We start from the raw sequence: 19,442 nt of genomic DNA on the forward strand, positions 1-19,442 counted from the left end.
ACCGAAAGTGGCGACAGATGGTAATCGGTCCATTTATATATAATCGCAAACACGACATGAGTGAAATCCGTCCTAAGTTCGAAAATATCTTCAAAGGCAATCTTTGATTTTCCAATTCCAACCATTTTGATATACTCATGCATTAAAGCGTCAAGCCTACAACTTAACTTTTACTGTCTATACCCACCCGTTCCCATCTCACAATTCATTACCAATCGAATTATTCTATTCTCGTCAATCCGTCCTAAATCACATAAATAGCATCTCATCAAATAAACTCCAGATTTCACTTGAACTTTACCGTTCAACAAATCAATTCCTTTCGTACTTTTCAAATTCAATTTATTATCGCCATTTCTCAAATTTTCTTCTCAATTCAAGACGCCATCCCTCCTCCGCACTACCTCGATATCATCGAAACGACGACAAAGTATCTACGGTTCTCGTCATTTAACATATGAAATCCCATTGCCAATTGATGAGTGTCAAAACGATGATTTAATAATCCTGCGACGAGGAAGTAAACGAAATCGAAAATGTCATTCGTTAGAATTGGCAGCGGGAGCTAGTGGCGGCCGAAAAAGTGTCCTTAGAGTGAATTCACTTCAAACGCAACCCTTGCAAGGGGACCGACGATCCGTGTCAAGGATAGTTTCCTCGCCGACATCGTTGTACGATACAAGGATTAAGTAAGTTTGATTGATTTGGAATCGTGGATCTACTTGAATGTCAACACGTTTTTTTTTGCATTTTGAAGGATACCAGATAGTGAGCTAAAAACGAAATCTGGATTTAGACAGTTTTTGAATAGGATGTCCTCGAGGCGGTCAAATAATGACATGAGGAGTCACAAGCCGTTGAGGGTGTCAAACTCAATCCAGTAAGTTTATCGTAGGATTTAAAGATACAAGTTAAGTTGATTGAACTATTTAGGAGCATATCCGAAGAAGTTCATCTTCCTGTAACGAGACTGGTCTCCGATTCTTCAAACAGCAGTGGTCTAATTGATGACGAATCAGTAGCAGGTAAGTTGGTCAATGATATTTTTAAAATTCCAATTTTTCAAATTGAGCGCTTCCCACTTCCTGCACAACACCTATGCGCCATCGTTCGCGGTTACCTAAAGTGCCCTTCAGCATCCCCCACGACTTCCCGAGATGCTCGCACTCCTCCTCTACTGTTTTGCCCAATCGACCATCAAATGGTGATCCCTTTCGAGGTCGTTGTCAGCGCCTCTTTTGTTACGCACATCCAGGAGGCATTTCTTAAATCTGCTGCTGATCTGTTTGCTCGTACGACGTCCGCCAGTTGAAACCTAACTGACCTTATGGCTCTGTGCTCGAACAGTGTACCACCAATGACGAGGAGGTCGCGAAGACCGTGTTTTCCCATCACATGTCCCAGCAAGGTATTACCAGATCTCACCTTAGCATTCAGATCATCCATTACGATCACAACTTCACCTTTAGGAAACGTCTTCTCGTTGAAAGCATCTTTCTCCACTATATCGGAAGTCTCCTTTGGTGCATAGCATTGCCCAATTGTGATGCTCTTTAACCTGGATCGGAATCTTGTAGTTAGAAGTTTTTCGGTTCACAGGTCAAGAGAGCACACTTTGCGGTAGCTGTTAGAGGCAACCCGCCACCGAATTCGCGTCTTCCACCGCTTGGTTTTTCATAGCACAAAACCACATTGCCATAAGTGTAACAAGAGGGAGAGGAGTACTCTCCAGAGTCCCACGATCTTATTTTAGTTAGGCCCAGAATGTTCAACTTATATCGCTAGAATTCCTGCTAAAGTTGGAGAAAGCTGGCCTCCTGAGGACCCACCAATCGGTTTGCGAATGCCAAAGGTGTACCTCTCTTTACGGTGCATTACCTTACAAAGAGTGATTGGGAGGGCGCCTTCCAAGTATCGACAGCAAAAAGGTCGCTAAGCATCCAGAAGAAATCTAGTCCGAATACGAGGACACCTGAACAACGAACTTGATCATGACTACGCCTGTAGATGTTAAAAATGAAATAGTCTCCTCTAGGAAACAGAACGGGGGCCTACTGGACAAGTTAGATGAGGTCCTGTAGGGTAATCTGCAGTTTGCATTCGACGATTGCTTAGCTAGGGGTGGTGGACTTAACCCCAAGTAGACCTGTAGATCTGTTGGGGATGATGATCAATTCAGGCGGTAATCTTCTTTTCTTTGCCATTTTGTCTCTTTTTCGTTGAGGTAGCAATCTTCAAAAAACACTGGCCTGGACACGATAGTATGTGGGATCCTTCCCACTAATACCACCCCGACTTCCCCGTGGAACCACCTTTAGGTATTTACATAACAGGCCGGAGGGCGGTTTCCGAGATAATCCAGAAAGTCGAATTAGGTGGAGCGCTACTCGCTCGATGGACTGAATTCACGATGGCAGGATCACTCTGGCTATGCCGTACAGGACGGCAGGATGCTGCTCTGTTTTAGCATTAGGTGATCAGGACTTTCGTATTTGTTGAAGGCAGACCAGTATTTTCGCAAATTTGTTTACTTTCTTGGGCTTTCTTTTTTCTACAAGGTTCCAGAAAAATTGTTCGTTCTGCCGCTACTCCTCTTTTTGAATTTACCGCCTGTTGGTTTACTTCCGCTCCTTATTAACAATTAATAAGTCACATTAGTGTCTTCTGGTCTACCAGGAAAACTCGGGGATTCGAATTAATCGAGGGCTACTGCGGGATTGGGCTGACTTTGTTTAGTCTCCAAAAAGATTTTTGGAGCGCATTAGGACTCTCCTGTCCTAGGGACAATTGTGTCTGCCAAGGGTTATCTCTGTCTGGGTGAGGATAAGGTCGGCACAGATCTGTTGAAGTTCCGCTGGTTGCTCCTGGAAAGCACTCGCGCTATTTTGGTCTGCACGATCTCGGAGTCATAGGGGGTGTTGTCCGCCACGGGTGATAAAGCCCACGTAGTGTACGTACGTTCGGTTCGGTACGGCGAAGGCTGCTTCCCGAAATGGGCGTTCGGATAGTCGTACGCTTGGAAACTTATCGGTCTCGACGATTTGCTGGTAACACCATAAATATGGACCTCAAGCGACTAAATGTACCACTGAATCCATTTTCAAAGCAAGAAAAAAACTTTGGCTCGCTGGTTGCCTCAGCGACGGCTACCCGAATGGCGGTACCACGTGGCCTTACAAAGCCTTGATAAACCGCGCAACCTCTTTAAATTCGTAAGGAAACATTTCCATCTGCGCAAATGGCACTCTTTCCATTGTTCGAGGACATTGGCGACCATTGCATTCGCGCATTCCTCCGAAAATATCGCAACATCACTACTGAAGGTAGTTTCTCCCAGCTAGTTAAGCACGATGCGCAGCATCACATCAACACTACCGGCTCCCCGATCTTCTCAAATGTGTGTCCTGTATTACCACAGAGCTAGCTGTTGCAAGGAAAGAGTTTGACGATTTTATGAAAGAGGGTATTTGCAGACATTTCAATAGCTGTTGGTTATCTCCATTCCATTTGGTCCCTAAGTCAAACGGCGAATGGAGGTCCTGTGGAGATTATAGGCGTCTAAGTGCCCAGACACTTTCCGATCCTATTCCACTCATCCATGATTTTGCGCATTCACTGACAAACTACCATGTTTTCACGACCTTCTATCTACCAAGCCGTATCATCAAATCCCTCTTGCTCCCGAAGACATACCGAAAACGGCTATCTGGACATCTTTCGGACTCTTTGAGTTCACTAGGATGACTTTTGGCTTGTGTAACGCTTCGCAGACATTTCATAGATTTATCCACCCTCCTGTTCCTCCTGCGAAAATTATACTTCTGTTTCGTTTTCATGGATGATGTTTTGGTCGTCTCTTCTTCTGAATCTGAGCCTTTGAACCATCTTGCGTGCACTTTCCAACGTCGCCTTAAGACCAGGATCGTTTTAAACGTTGGAAAATGCAAATTCCTACAGAAGCAGGTGAAATTTCTCGGCCACATGATTACCCATGACGGAATTCAACCATACGCAGACAAGCTTGAAGTGTAAAAAACTTTGTCTTGCCAACCACAGTGAAGCTAAGGTTCGTGGACAAGTTAAATTTGTATCGTCGTTGCCTGCCCAAGGCCACTTATTACCAAGCGATCGTCAATGCTTACTTATCTGGGCTCAAAACCGAAGACTCCCGCGATGTTGCATGGTCTACTGAGGCCATTCAGGCATTTGAAAGGGTCAAACAGCAGCTTGTTAATGCCGTGTTCGTCGATGCCTCGTACACAGCGGTAGGCGCTGCTCCTTATCAGGAGGTGAATCAAATGAAACAACTCAGTAACTACAGCGCCCACGATTGTGAGCTACTTGCCGCGTACTTCTGCATTAAATACTTCCGCTTTTCCCTTGAGGGCAGGCCATTGACAGTGTTTACGGACCACAAGCCCCTTACTTTCGCCCGACAAAGCATCTCCTTGCCAACTTCGGCAACTGAGCTCCATCAGCCAGTTTATTTGCAACATCCAACACTAGTCTGGAAAAGACAGCGACATCGCAGACGCTTTATCTCGAATCTCGTAGGTCAGAGTCCTCGCCGCGATCGATTATAGGGCAATCACCGTGGCGCAGAAGGACGACGCGGAACTTCAAAGCTTGAAGGTAAACTCCAAATACAAGTTGAAGGAGTTTCTCATCTTCGGCTCAAACTCCTACTTATTCTGCTAGACCTCAGATAAGAGACCTAGGTCATTCATTTTGGCCGGTTTTCGCAAGGAAGTATTCCACGCAGTTCACAATCTTGCGCACCCAAGTATCAGGACGACGAACCAGTTAGTCACTGGAAAATACTTCTAGCCGCCCATGAACGAGGACGTAAATGTTTGGGCCAAACAGTGCATTGCATGCCAGAAGTTCAAAATCAACAAGCACGTAAAAAAGGAAGTAGGTGTATTCCCTAGGTCGACCAAGCGTTTGCACACCATCCACCTCGACATCATTGGCCGAGACTCGCACGGATATAGGTATTGCCTCAATATCATCGGCCGGTTTACGCGGTGGCCTGATGCAATACCTCTGGTTGATTTTACGGCACAATCATGTGTCGAGGCCCTCTGCCGAGAATGGGTCCGCGCTTTGGGACGGACCAGGGAATGCAGTTTGAGTCTACTCTTTTCTCGGAATCGGGACAGCTCTTTGGTTTCAAATGTCACAGGACTTCTGCATACCATCCGCAGTCCAATGGATCGCTGGAATGTATGCATCGGATACTTATGGGCGTCTTAATGGCTCGACTATCCGTCGTGGTTACAGTCCTTGCCGAGAGGAGTTTACGGCCAGCTCCGCGGATATAGTGTATGGGGAAAGTCTGCGACTCCCCGCAGACCCTGTGTTGTAAATCAGAGGGGGGCTAAGTGACTCTAGCATGCTGCGGATGCTCAGAGACACGGTGTCGCCCAATCAACTCCATTGGTGGGATCGCGCAGACGGTCTGCTTCGCTGAATCCGCGGGGTTACAGCACATCGGAGACATGAACCACGACTGCATTGCCGTGGTATCGCCGGCGCACTGCACTGCCAGCGCCGCTGCTGGCGGTTTTGCACGAGGCCCGCGTGCAAACTTCCGTTCTTCTGATTCAGACCGCCGGCGCGAACAGACGTAATTTTAAAGAAGGAAGGTGGCGATTTGATTGGCTCCAGGGACCCGCATATCCCAGCTATATACAAATGGAAGCATCCTTCACCCAAATTGCTACGAGCTTCCTGTTTCCAACTTGTTTTTTTCTTCCTTTCCTCCGCGTCTTCTCATTTCGCCCACATCTCCTTTTCCTTTCATTTTCCTCTCTCTCTTTATCCTGAAAATATGTGAAATAAATTAATATAAAATTTCATGATGCGCACATATGCCCTCCTGCACAGCATCTTTCATGAAATCATCTATCTTAGGCCAAGTTCGATCAGCAAAGTTGCTAGCAAGCAAGAGCAAAGGGCAAAGGTTTAAGAAATTGAAAATAATTCCAGGAAATACGTTATTAAGGCGCATCTAAAGATTAAGACTTATTTTAATAGATTTTTTCTTGAGCGGTAAAGATTGACGTCTTTTTCGTAATCTAAAAAATCGAATCATTTTAGAATGAGATTCTTCTAGATCCGTTCAAGCATCCATTCCTAATTTACTCATTTTTCACCGACGGAGCTTTGTCTGTTCACTTGACCTTTGCTTTCTAGATACGCGTATCGAATCTTGATTGGTGTATGAGGGGGCGAATTTTCTAGTGATTTGCTTTCATCCAAGCAAGGTGCTCTTATAGTCCAATTGACTCGGTCATCAACAACCACGCAAACGTGCAATTTCCCTGCTCCTTTCTTATCTATCACTTCATTAGACACAAGGTTCTTTCCTTCCATGCGGATTTATCTATCTATCCGTGCCTTTCTCAATAAAGATATTTTTAGTTTACATAATATCTGAGCATTTTCTTTCCAGATTTAGACGACGATGACTCAACCAAGTTCATTTACGACGAAGAGCGGAAATACGGCGAAATTCCTCTGAAAATTTATCTCTACTATCTCAGATCCTGTGGTATCCTTATAGCTTTATTTTATTTGCTTTCCACGCTCATTTGGCAGTGCATCAAAGTTTACACAGATATTTGGCTACGCTATTGGACCGACAAGGATCAAAATGCCGGCAACAACAATTCAATGTATTATTTCCAAATCTACGCTTTGATTTCGAATCTCTGCATAGTCATCGCCTTGCTATCAACGTCGGCAGGACAAGTTGCAGGATGTAAAGCAAGGAGAAGGTTACACAATCGCATGCTCGAGGCGGTTTTCTCGAAATCATTTTATTTTTTCCAAACCACACCGTTGGGAAGGATATTGAACCGTTTTAGTAATGATATGGCGATTGTTGATAAGGTGAGTGTTTCCTGGCCCGATTCCGGAGTTCTCTTACCCTTTCCCATTGCCGTGAAACTGAAGGGCAGGTTTTGATGTTCGTTCAAAGTTTGATTATCTTGAAATCTCATTCAAATTTTAAACGAGTCCAAAGTCCGGTCAATTTAACAAGCTTCAAGTGCTTGTCCGCTCCTGTGCAATCTGCGTTTGAGAGCTTCTTCATTAATTGAGTTTGTGCCTTGGGGTTGTGTTAAATTTACGTTACATTCCAGAAAATCGCCGCCACAATCCAGCGACTACTACAATTCCTGCTGCTCTGCTTGTTTGCTGTTTTAATAAACACCACCATCACGCCGTGGTTCATGATACTGACAATACCCATCTGTGCGGCATACTACTTCATACAGAAGTTCTACAGGTGCTCATCCAGGTACGTAACCACAATGAAGTCTTTGCCATAAGTTTCGTTCAGGGCTTGAAGTAGAATGTTTCCTTTCCTCATACATATTCGTACATGCTTCCCCATATGCCTGGTGCTATTCACTTAAAACTGCCATACCGAACGACTACTTGCTTGACAACGTCATTCTACGGTTATCCGTTTAAACATGACCGCAAACTTGCTTCCTGACAATTTCGGGGGGTGCCCTTTGGGACTGAATTTATCGGTGGATGTTTGGATGCATGGATTCCTGCAGGGAGCTGCAACGTATTGAGAGTATTACTAGCTCTCCGGTCCTTTCGCATTTCACGGAGACTGTTGAGGGGGTGACAACTATTCGAGCCTACAATCAGGAGTCCAGATTCACTGAGATGCTGTTCAAGAAATTGGAAGCCCATAATGCTGCTTTTATTGTCCTGAACACGAGCAACAGATGGCTTGGAATCGCATTGGTAAGTAGGAAGGACTTTTTACTCATGTTAGGATATGCTTGAGTGTGACCGAATTGTAGGAAAATGTGGTCTTGAAATTATCCTTTTGCTTGGACTATTGATGCAAAGTAAGTAGTTAAAAAAAAATTTTAAAGGGGAGATAAGAGGTTGTGTGATATAATAGTTTCTTCAGCTTCTGTTGTGATGAAAACCGAAAGGAGTCCTTCTATAATAATTCTAATAACCTACATAAATTTTTTGAAAATTTGGCGTCCATTGTGGGTGTATGTTCATTCAAATAGCCTACTAATAGGCCATTATCTTGGAAATAAAGTTGTTGACCCTAAAATTTAGTTAAGTAGCTCCCTTTATGCCCATCAAATTGAGCTTTAAATTTGCCTCCCTTTGTTTTGATATTTCCAATGACTCTGTCAGTGGAATATGCCAGAGGATGGCATTTGCAATGTCGGTTTTCTTCGATAAATCATGCCGGAGTTGATTCGTGGACTGTCAATAGCAGCTGCATGCTGTAACGTTTTTTGGCATCCAATTAATAAACTCTCTCTCTAAAACTTCTTCTAATATATGATTGGCTTTCACGTCAACCACTCGCGCTCCAACTCCCTCAAGAACTTCCGAGATGTCTGCACTCCTTCTCTACTGCTCTGTGCCAAGTGATCTCGAGGCTACCTACTCGTCGGCCATCTTGGGAGGGTAGGTTCCCTTGCATGGAGTAGGCAGTAATGGAATTTTCGTCTCCCCTTAAAGTGACTCATCCGTTGCGACTTATGCCTTCTGATCACATTGTTCACGGAAACAGACCTGTGCATTTGCTTGAAATAGTATCAGGACAGAATACCCCGATGATATAGACATCTATTAGTTAAGGCTTGGAGCTTCTGAGTAACAGTGGGGTTCCCTTTGTATGACCGCTGTCATATACCAACACAGAAAGAACATTAGCCCAAAATAATCTTGGGAAGTTGACGTAGCTTGCGCGTGACAGAAGGACACCGAAAAACAATTTTCACTGTCAAAAATTGTTTTTCTATGCCATGGCCACCACGACCGACACGCACGTTACTCGTTGCGCTACAACACTCTACCCCCACCTGAAACCAAAGCGGGGTGTCAGCGAGGAACCAGATGCGCGGCTCCCTTAACTCGATTTCCATAAGTCAAAACGGACGCATCTTGCGCCTCTCGTCTAGGTTGCGTTTTCTTGCTGCACAAAGGGCTTTAGTCGAGCCGAGGAGACACGTTTGACCCTGATCCAGCTTTGAGGTTATTATGATGTCCGCCTCGCTCGAGGACTTCGAAGGGGTCCTCATAAAGTGGCTACAGTGGCTTCCGAGATGCGTCTGTTCTAATTATGTCGATGTCGAGAACAGGATAGCTGGGGATTCCCTAAGCTCTTCCTGTATACCTGCTCCACGAATCTAGCAAATCCTTCTGGATTGGCTGTCCAGAATCCAAGTAGAACGAGTGGAAGGATCTGTGACCAAGAAGGGTTATCTTAGGCCATTATAGCGACCATTGTAGCGGTCAGCGTAATGGCCCACCTTTCGAGTATCCCACTGGACTGCCGGTGCCGTTTAAAGCTGAGGACTTTGTCCAACTTTGAGGAAAGAGAGGACTCAGACTGCATTCCGTGGTTGGTGAGTGTAATTACCGATACACCAAAGCGTGAAATCCATTCCCGATAGAGAGCCTCAACACAAAATTATGCCTTAATTCAGAGGTATCGACTCAGCCAACCGCGTGAACCTATCGGTGATTCTGAGGCAATACCTGAAACCGTGCGAGTATCGCAAACGGCCAATAATGTCGAGGTGGATTGGGTGGAAACGCTTGGTAGACCGAGGGAACACTCCTAGCTCTTTGCTCACATGCTTTGTAGTCTTGCGCTTCTGCTCTTCGATGGACTGTCTGGCCCAAGAATTTATGTCTTTGTTCATGTACGGCCAGCAATACTTCGTAGTGACTAGCCGATTCGTTGACCGAATATCTGGGTGTGCCTGATCGTGAATGGCGGAAATTGGTCGGAATATGTGGCCTTGGACCACAGACAAGGAGTCTGTGGTCTCGTAGTACATACTAGATCTTGAGCCAAAGATAGGAAACTCCCTAATTGCGTATGTGGAATTGGTCCTGGAGCTCTCTGCGTCGTCCTTCTGCGCCTTGGCAATTTCTGGAAAATCGATGATGGCGGGGATATTGACTTCTGCAACACCTGGCAAAGCCCCAGTAACCACGTTATTTTTTCCAGATACATGGTGAATGTGTGGTGAAGTCCAGATACATGGTGAAGGCTGATAAAGCTCAAGCGCCGAAATTGGCAAGGGGACGCTTTGTCGCGTTTTTGGTCTGAAGCAAGAGTGAGTGGCTTATGATCTGTGAACAATGTGAGCGGCCTGCCTTCGAAGGAAAACTAGAAGAATTTAATTGCGAGGTACGCGACTAAAACTCACGATCATAGGTGCTGTAGTCTCTTTGAGCAGGATTCAGTTGTTTGGAGAAGAAGCTCAACGGCTGCCAGATTTTATTCACTCTTTGGTGATGAGCACCAGCTACGGCAGGCAATGTCTGAGGCATCCACGAATACGGCTTGGGGTGCATCTTGCTGAGGGAGTGCCTGAAGTGTAACTTCTCCTAGCTGTTGCTTGGTAGTCTCAAACGTCTGGACAACCTCTGGGAAATACGCTATCAAACGGGAGTCTTTGGTCTTCGGCCAAGACGAGTAAGAGTTATGGATCAACTGATGGTGAGCGGCTTTGAACAGGAAACGTTGGTTGAAGTTTAGCATGCCCAAGAACTTTCTCAGATTCTTAATTATTTTTGGAAGTGGTAAGCTTGAAATCGCTCGCAGCAAGGGTCCGGTTGAATGGCTTTAGGGATTATGAGGTGGCCGAGGAATCTCACCTGCCGTTGCAAAAATTTGCATTTTTCCCCTTACGTGCTAGACCGCCCTGAAGGGGGTGTTGAAAAATGCACTTGAGGTGCTCTAAATGGTTTGACTCAGAAAAATGCGTGACCTGATCATCAACCAAATAAACGAAATAAAGCTGGAGATTGGAGAGTGGATGAATTTTTGAAAGATCTGCGTCGCATTGCACAGTCCAGAAGTCATCCAAGTCAACTCGAAGAGTCCAAAAGGTGCGAATATTGCCGTTTTTGGCGCCTTTCGGGAGCAACAGGGGCTAGGTTATATGTACTGATTAAATCCAAAGTCTAGAAGATACGGCAGTTTGCGATAGAATCCGCAAAATGATGATTGGAATCGTCTGGACATTAAAACGTCATTAATCGCCACAAGGTCTCCATTCGCCATTGGGTTTATGGACCATGTGAAGGGACAAGGTCAAGAGCTGTCTGAAAGTCTGGATAGCTGCCGTATCAGTGCAATGCAACCACTTCAAAATCGTAATTTCTTGAGGGGTCGGCAACTTTGCATGGTTTCCCCACTTCGTCTCAAGTTCTTGTGTCATTGGTTCATCCCAGTTTGTTTGGTGTAATCACAATTGCTAAATCATAATTTCCTCCGTGATGATATACGGTTGCAACTTTGCTGTTTCAGAAAACAGTTGTCACCTGTGGGAACGATACCTTACTTCCTCTGAAGTGATCTTAAAGAAGAAGCAATCCTTTGCTGGATGCTACCGTAATCCGAGCATCTTGATGTTCGACGATGGGTTCACCTCTCTGGCGGAACCAGGAATGAATTCCAGCAGACTATCGTGCTTTACTACCCGTTTCCCTCTTGAATTATTTGGATAAGGTCTTGCTGCGCTTCCTTGACCGTATCTTGGCCGGCTAGGACGTTATCTACATAGAAGTTGTCTTTAATACCTCGACACGCTTTTGGGTAGTACATTGTATTTGGCAGTTGATACAAAGTGCTGACCGTGCCATATGTCAGTTTCGTTAACTTAAAACGCCTAATCGGTTGTTAGGCTTGATAATGAGGATGCATCCTTACCTTTCTATATCAGGTGCCAGTATGTATCGATGCATTCTACATTTTATCAATACTCGAGTGATGCTATTCTGGACGCTGAGACGGACTAGCAGGTACGACCAGAGCAGGTAAATAAAATGTCTTCTTCTTAAATTTATCTGGGTCTGATATTTCCACCATGTGGCCTAGCTTAATGTACTCCTCGATAAACTCTACATATTGGTTTTCCCTGGTTCCATAACATGTTTAAACGGAAGTCGAACAGTCTAACTACCTGACTTGTCCGCCTGGTGGTCCGCTGATACCATTCCGTAGCTGCCTGGTCGTCCTTTGTTACTGGCTGCTTGGTTGGTACTTTGTTGATCTCCCGAAAAGGTTGTCTTCAATAGCGATTAATGATAACAGGTTTTCTTAATCGATTCGAGCTGAGGTCGGACTGCGTAAAATCCAACCGAATTTGGTATTCACTGCGTGCAGAGACCCTTTTTGTGAATGTTGCTAATACAACTTTATTGTAGGTGTTTGCTCCGCCTTCGTTGTTGTAGCAGTCAAAAACTCCGACTTCCGACGAATGTTCGACGTTCCAGTATCATGAACCGATTCGTCAGGAACTCCAAAAACGTGGCCTAAAGGGGTAATTCTGCATTAGCCCCAAGGATGTTTCTACAATCGTCGCGGCTGCTGGTCTAATTTTTGACTTTCTGGGTAGATGATCAACAAGTCCCAGTGCTGTGTTGACGCCGATATTTTTAATATTTGCAATGAATTATGCAGTGACGTCCATTATTCGTTTGATGGATGAATGGGAGTCCTTCTTTGTTACTGGCAAATTGTGCAGATAGTTCCACGCCAGGGCTCCTTTGTTATCGCACCATAATACTCTGCTGTCCGTGGGATGTGCAATGAGCTGGTATTCCACCAAGCTCGATTTGAAGTAAGTGAACAAATCTAAATACGTTCCTGGGATCCGATGAAAAGTCATCCAGGACCTCTCCATGTCGTTCTGGCACGCCTGTCACAATTCTTTTAGTCGCATTGATCTGACTTGGAAGTAGCCTTGTCCCTGCTATCCTTTCGGGTCAGCCTGTTCAGACTATCGAAATTATCATCCCTTCGGTCATATTCTGGCGGATATACAGAGATACTGCTACGTGGGTACTTTGAATTCTTTGGTATGTGATGTTGCGGTATTTTTGAAGAAGTGCGCGAATAGGTGGGTTGGTGACATTTTCAAAAATGGTGGAGGGAGAGTTGGGTAGGCTACAGTTTTAGCTTCTTCCCTATGACTTAAGAGAGATTGTGGGATCAATGGGGGATCTTTTGTGTAGATCAGCAAGAAATCCATAGCGTTATAGGAAATCTGCCCTTAAAATGGAGGTGCTGATATCCGCTCAAATGAAACGCCAAGAAAACGCGCGCCGAAGTCCTCATGTCTCTCTGTCTGTAGCTATGATTGCGCCTCGACGAGAAATTTGGTGACGCGAGTTTTGACAATTGCGATGATTCTGATTCGGGGATGCAGGCACCGTAAATTGTCAAGCGACTTGACCTGCGCACCATAGAACTTTTAAAACGTATTTTGCCCACTAGGGGATGCGATGGATCACGAGTATGGGGAGAGTCTGTAATGATAACAAACTTCTCCTCACCCATCCTCAAAGCCCTTGATGGTCTGAAGCACGGCAAAAAGTTCAGCTGCCAAGGAAAACCGGGAAACTTGCGTCCCATTCAGACGAACCACCGCATAGGCAGACCCACCACGCATAAACGCAGATTCAGACGCCAAGACCAGAAAACTCCTTGATTTGAGGCCCTTCACCGACCTGCGACACGCAGCCGCAACATGGGCTCTGCCACAGGTTGCGAGTTAAGCGACGTGGTGTTGCATTTCAGGTAGCTCCTGAAAAGTCTGTTTTTTTACGAGAAAGTGCAGTGGCTGCTACATTTAGTGGTCTTTTCGGCGAATCTACGGTGAGACTATCATGCCCCGGTACTTTTCGCGGGTCCTCATGACATACTACTCGATCGGTCTTTTCGGAAACTTGGTGCCGAATTTATCACCATCCAACTGCTTCATTTCGTGCGGTAGTTGGCTTGGCGTACGGTTACCAAGCGTCAGTAAGTGATTAAGTTTGGCCATTCCACTCACTGAGGGGCGTGAGGATAAATTTCATTAAAAGGTTAAGGCATGTTATGCATTAGCACCGCCTTAACGTATGCCAATGTCACATCTATTCGAGGCCTGCCTTTCCAGTACGCATTCACATTATTTTCTTTGGCTAGTGAGGTATTCAATTGCGCAACACTCAACAATGAGCCACGCTTTTTTGGGTTATTGTGAGTCTTCAGCAACATTCTCGAGATCTGCCAAAACGAGCGTTAGAGAACTGACTTGTCCAATTTTGTTTGTCCTGATTCATGCTGGATTTTTTTGATATACTGCTCGGTATAATTTGGATGAACATATTGAGGTGAAAGGAAGGAGGGCAAGGCGAAAAATAACGGATTGTGGTCTATAGGAATGCTGAAATTGGTTGCTTTAATCATATGTCAAACGTGTCTTATTGTTAGCTATTGGAGATTCTATGTTCCTCCTGGGCCTCCTTGTTTGAAAAACAACGCAATGGCCTGAATATATACTTAGTTAAAAGGCAAAATACTTAGCTGATTTATTTTACGGGGCAGCTCCCGAATCCCGAAGTCAGATGGATTCCTGAAGATGGGCAAGGCAGGGGCTAGTTTTGTATGCGCAAGCAGTGTAGCCTGTTCCAACAGCTGCGCGGTCGATTTACAGGTTCAGTGATTAGTGAATTTTATCTGTCGTATAGTGTGCGGTAGCTGACCTCGGGATACTCTAAGTATGGGTTTGACATATCCGAGAACCCTTTTGAACTGCTCTATGTCCATTGGTTGGGGCTATGAGTTGATCATTTTAACTTTGGCTGTCAAAGTACGTATTCCCTCCTTTGAGGACCGGTATCCTAAGAAGCTGAAGACGGGGGCATATTCATCGATCAAAAGATACAGATTGACCTCGATTAAATTTTCAATTTCAGATAAATTATGAATGGTAAAGGGAAGAATTGGCTCCCGAAATACTGTATTTGCTTAACCAGAAGTGCATTACCCGGAAAGGTACTTTTTAGCATTCAATCTTCAAAGAAATGGATCACTGGCCAATCTACTTATCGACTGAGATTAGTGTTGTCCAATATTAGATTTCAGTCAGAATTTACTATGCCTCATTTGACTAACACTCCTGACTTTTATAGAAATTTCGTCTCTTCTCTAAAAGACGGGGAGGAACGGCTTCTTGTTTTCCTTTGCTGATAATCTCTTGTGCCATTGTTCGTTCAAATATTATTTGAGAATTAATACTTGGCACAGTATCCTATTCCATTTGTCATCTGATTATGCTATTTTCCTCCCAAGTATTTCCAGAGAAATGTCTACAAAGTTCAATATTACCCAATCTACTGCGTAGTCCTAAAAACTTTCTGCCGCAAGGACATCCATCTCGAAGTGTAATATCTTCTTCTGCTCTCGGTTTTGAAAATCTCGACTATAACCACCCCATCATCCTTAAAGTTGTTACTAAGTATTTGCTCATCGATTTTGTTTAATTTGCTGTACGAATCCTTTCTACTTTTGCACGTCAAGAACTTACTCAATTTGGTTTCCAAGTTCACAGTAAGAAGTCCACCCAGTCTGTGTTATTCCATACGTACACGTACAAATAAATCCACCCTTAAAATAGATCGATCCCATAACCTTAGATTCGGTCGCACTGTCTTAACCGAACCCCAACAATAATTTCTCATCTATTTTTCACAGGATTGCTTGGGCGGCGTGATAGTATTCGTAGCCATTGTAACAGCGTTGATTGTTGCCTCTATTGGTAGCGGCCAGTCGAGCGAGGAAGACACTCCATTACCATTGTCTGCCTCCATGGTCGGGATGGCCATCAACTATACACTCTTTATCCCGATTTACCTGAATTGGGTCGTAAAATTGTTGGCCGATATGGAAATGTATATTGGAGCGGTGGAGCGGATAGCTTACTATAGCGAGCCCGATGATAACAGCAAGAACGAGGATACTGGAAAAGTGTGTAAGTAGTAGATTTTCAGAGGGACGAAAGCTCAGATATCATGTACCCGTATGTGTTGCTCCACCCCCGCGATCTCCACCAATTTAATTATGAACTGGAAGCAATGCGAAGTGTTCTGTCTATAGGTTTATGGCTCTGGACCTGTTCGGCCTGGTCGTCCTTTTTGCATTGGGCGATAAATTAATTAAGATTGTTGAGGGGCTCAGAGGAGCCTTACTTACAGACATTTATGGCAATGTTGGGATAAGGGTTCTCATATCACACATCAGCGGTGGAATGGAATCTCGGCAATATTTTCCTGGGGTCTTTTTTTCTGTATGATTTTTGGTTCTGCATGAGAAAATTGTGTGAAAGTTTGCCTTCGTCGGGTACTTTATCAAAAATATGATTTTCAGTAAGTCAGGACTTTGTGCCATTGTTGATAATGGTTTGGGTTGAGGGAAGGAGAGCGGGGAGATAGGAGGAATATCGATTTAAACTTACTCGTGACTAAGGGAAAAGAAGTTCGGAGGAGGTGAATAGATTTTAAATTAGTTTCGAGTCGTTCAGCAACATTGGTTAGGACGCTTAGTGCGGAGTTGAGTAACACTTGTCAGGTAAGTTGAGTGAAAAACTAAAAGCTTGATGATGTGAAGTGGTTAAAAGGTGGTGGTTTAAGTGGTTCTTAGTGGATCGTGTAAGATTTTAATGGTTGTCATGTGGAGTCTTAATTTTTGAAAGTGGAATGTTTTGTAGTTGGTATGGAATTATCTAAGTAAGTTGTCTATCTATTTACGTGCCAATATGTCTCTTTCTACGCTGAATAGAAATGGAACGTGTCAATGTTAAGATTGATGATGATTTCCATGAGGATTACAGGTTCACATACGTCAGAAAATGTTCCACCTCCATCTCTATATCAGTGGTCCTTCTAGAATATAATTAAGAATGTATCCATATTTCATTCCCATTCTTGTTACTATATTTGGCCGATGCGTGCCTATCATGACAAACAGTTTGCTTTTCTTAGCAGAATCATCAGGTCCACGAAGAACAACAAAATTGAGGTAGATTGGGGAATTCTTAGGAAGTTGTAGCGAAGACTAAAGGACGTTGTCAGGAGTATCATCAAGTATCATCTACACCATATTGTCTGGTGGCATCACAAAGCTTTTTTGACGACGCACATTTAAATGCCTTTTCAAAATTCATGAAAACACGGTCGCGTACTTACCTTAGAACCCTCAACCTTTGAAACAAAAAAGTCAAGAGCAAACTCACAGAATTTCACACGCTGATAAGCGTATTGGTTTTCATCTAGTGGGTGCAACTTAACCACCTTCTGGCGAATGTGACGCTCAACCTGTCTCTTCAGACATTTAAGCAAAAAATGTTGTTTAGCTGATTTGCCAGAAGTTCTTTGGATTTGAATTGCCATCTTTCCTAGGCTTAGGTATAAATACTACCTTAACTTTCTGCCAAGAGATATGCACGTAGCCCAGAGCAAGATATCCAGGAAAAATAGTTTTTAGAATCTACTCTAAGTTTTGTATGCCCTCCTTTAGCATCGCTGGATAGATGCCATCCATGTCAGGTGCTTTGAAGTGTTTATTGGTAACAACCACTTTCGCACTGTTCCAATTTACCTTACAACATTTACGTGTTGAACGGGTTGCAGCAATCGACAACCCTCCCTCTCCCACTTCCATCACCTGTTCTCCCGGATGGTGTACTGCCAAGAGAGTCTAAAAAGACTCCACTCTGGAGTTCGTTAAAGTTCCATCCATTTTTCTAAGAGCGTCCAACTTGGCCGACTCATCCCTTTTGACGACTCTGCACAGTCTAGAAGTCCCTCTTTCCCCTTACAGTTCCAGTAACACCTCTGCTTTGTGAAGCAGGACAAGCCTCTTAGCACTTTTAAAGTGTGCGATTCAGAGTTTGCAATTCAGGTCCTTAGTCATCTAGGGGGTGCACTTTATTGCCAAGAAGTTCATTGAACTTTGCCCAATTCGTTTTCCAGGGATTGCGTCTTTATTTTACGGACTATTCGTCTACACTAAGCAGATTAAATTTTAGGTATCCGTGATCTGACAGTGGGACTCAACCTAGCATCTGCCAGTCTGCAATCAACTGTAACACCTTTGAAGTGCAGATTGTTAGGTCAATTACTTCACTTCTTCCTGGGATACATCCTTCGTTGGCAGCCATGAGACCAGCTGAAGTGGTGAAATCAACTAGCTTCTCTTCTCTGGGATTGTATTTGGTACTCCTCCAACAAATATGGTGACCGATCCCATCACAACCTATTAAGAGTTCGATTGTATTTAACTTTGCACACATTTTCTTGGTTTTTGCGTCGGTGGAAGATACAACAAATTAGGGGCTAAGTAAACAGAGCCAACTATGACATTTTTCCGCTCTCAATTAAACTATTATTGTAAGCGGAAGTAATTAAGCCCTTAGAACAAAACTGTATCTGCAAATTGCCTCTCACATCTCTCTCTCTCCTTCTTATCTAAGTCCCCTTAATTGATGCAATGCCACAGATTTTATTAAATCGAACCTACGGCTCTTATGCCAGGAAAATATAAAGACAGTCTTGTAGCTTTATCAGTTTCGCTGCCAGCTTGGACATGGTGCAGGTTAATTTGACCATATTTTATACTTCTGGACATAAGCTACGCTATGATCGGTGCGTAACCAGGTTTCCCTCAAACTGTACCGTCAAAGACTCGATCCTTTCATGATTGACCTCTTTGCGAGTTGCCGCATTTGGAGGTGCTACAGTAGTAATGCCCGCATCTATAAAAGGTCTCATCTTTTCATCCAGAGAATGTCTCTGCTTTTACTTACTTACTTTGTGTAAACACAAAACTTTATTAAAATCGGTTTACTGTCTGTCTGTCTGTCTATCACACGCATTTTTCTCGGAGACGGTTGTAGTGATTGGCACCAAATTTGATAGAAAGATGGGAACTGTGAATGCACACGCATATAGTGAGTTACATCTTTTTACGTTGAATTTAAGGAGGGTCCCCATACATACAAAAGGGGGGGTGTAATTTTTTTTTCATCAAATATAGTCATGTATCAAATTAGAGGTCTCGGTTGGTACTTTTCGAAGCCAGTTAGTTTTGACATTTGTTGAAAAGGTGGGTAGTGTTTTAACGAACCCATTCTCAGAAACTACTCAGCCGAAAAATCTGAAAAAAATCAGGGGGCTGCCAATATATGGTGCCTAGGCTCCGAAATACTCTCCGTACCGATACCGAAAACCCACCTTAAGTTCACCCTAGAATCACATCAGAGATGTAGGCTACAGTATAGAGCATGATCCTACCAAATTTGGTGAAAAACTCACTATTAATAACAAAGTTATGCTAGGTCAAAACTGTCGCTTCTCTGTCAACATGATATCACTTGAAAGTGGAAATTTTCACATAATATATGCATATTTTACGTGCTACAAGCTAATGGGACAAATGCGCATTCAAATCTCTTTATAAAAGAAATACACAAAACCTTTCATACCTGAAGCGTCTAGCTTCCGGTTTCCCGACTTGTTTCCATTTGATGCGTTGAAGTTGTAGGGGAAGTTACTAACAGGTAGGATTTACCTTGTAGTAGTGTAGTTGTTATAGTTCC

General features: G+C 43.9%; 1 protein-coding gene across 1 annotated transcript in view; it reads left to right on the forward strand.

Moving 5' to 3' along the window:
- The window catches only part of LOC119653036 (ATP-binding cassette sub-family C member Sur), a 146,431-nt gene that overhangs the window by 113,559 nt on the left and 13,430 nt on the right, over window positions 1–19,442 (forward strand). The window contains exons 14-20 of the mRNA XM_038057487.1: window positions 382–689; window positions 758–880; window positions 934–1,025; window positions 6,458–6,897; window positions 7,149–7,306; window positions 7,575–7,770; window positions 15,542–15,818. Coding sequence (XP_037913415.1) covers window positions 382–689; window positions 758–880; window positions 934–1,025; window positions 6,458–6,897; window positions 7,149–7,306; window positions 7,575–7,770; window positions 15,542–15,818 — 1,594 coding nt within the window. The remainder of the gene's footprint in view (window positions 1–381; window positions 690–757; window positions 881–933; window positions 1,026–6,457; window positions 6,898–7,148; window positions 7,307–7,574; window positions 7,771–15,541; window positions 15,819–19,442) is intronic.

The sequence above is a fragment of the Hermetia illucens genome, chromosome 3 (genome assembly GCF_905115235.1).
Source record: "Hermetia illucens chromosome 3, iHerIll2.2.curated.20191125, whole genome shotgun sequence".
In the NCBI taxonomy this organism is placed as follows: domain Eukaryota; kingdom Metazoa; phylum Arthropoda; class Insecta; order Diptera; family Stratiomyidae; genus Hermetia; species Hermetia illucens.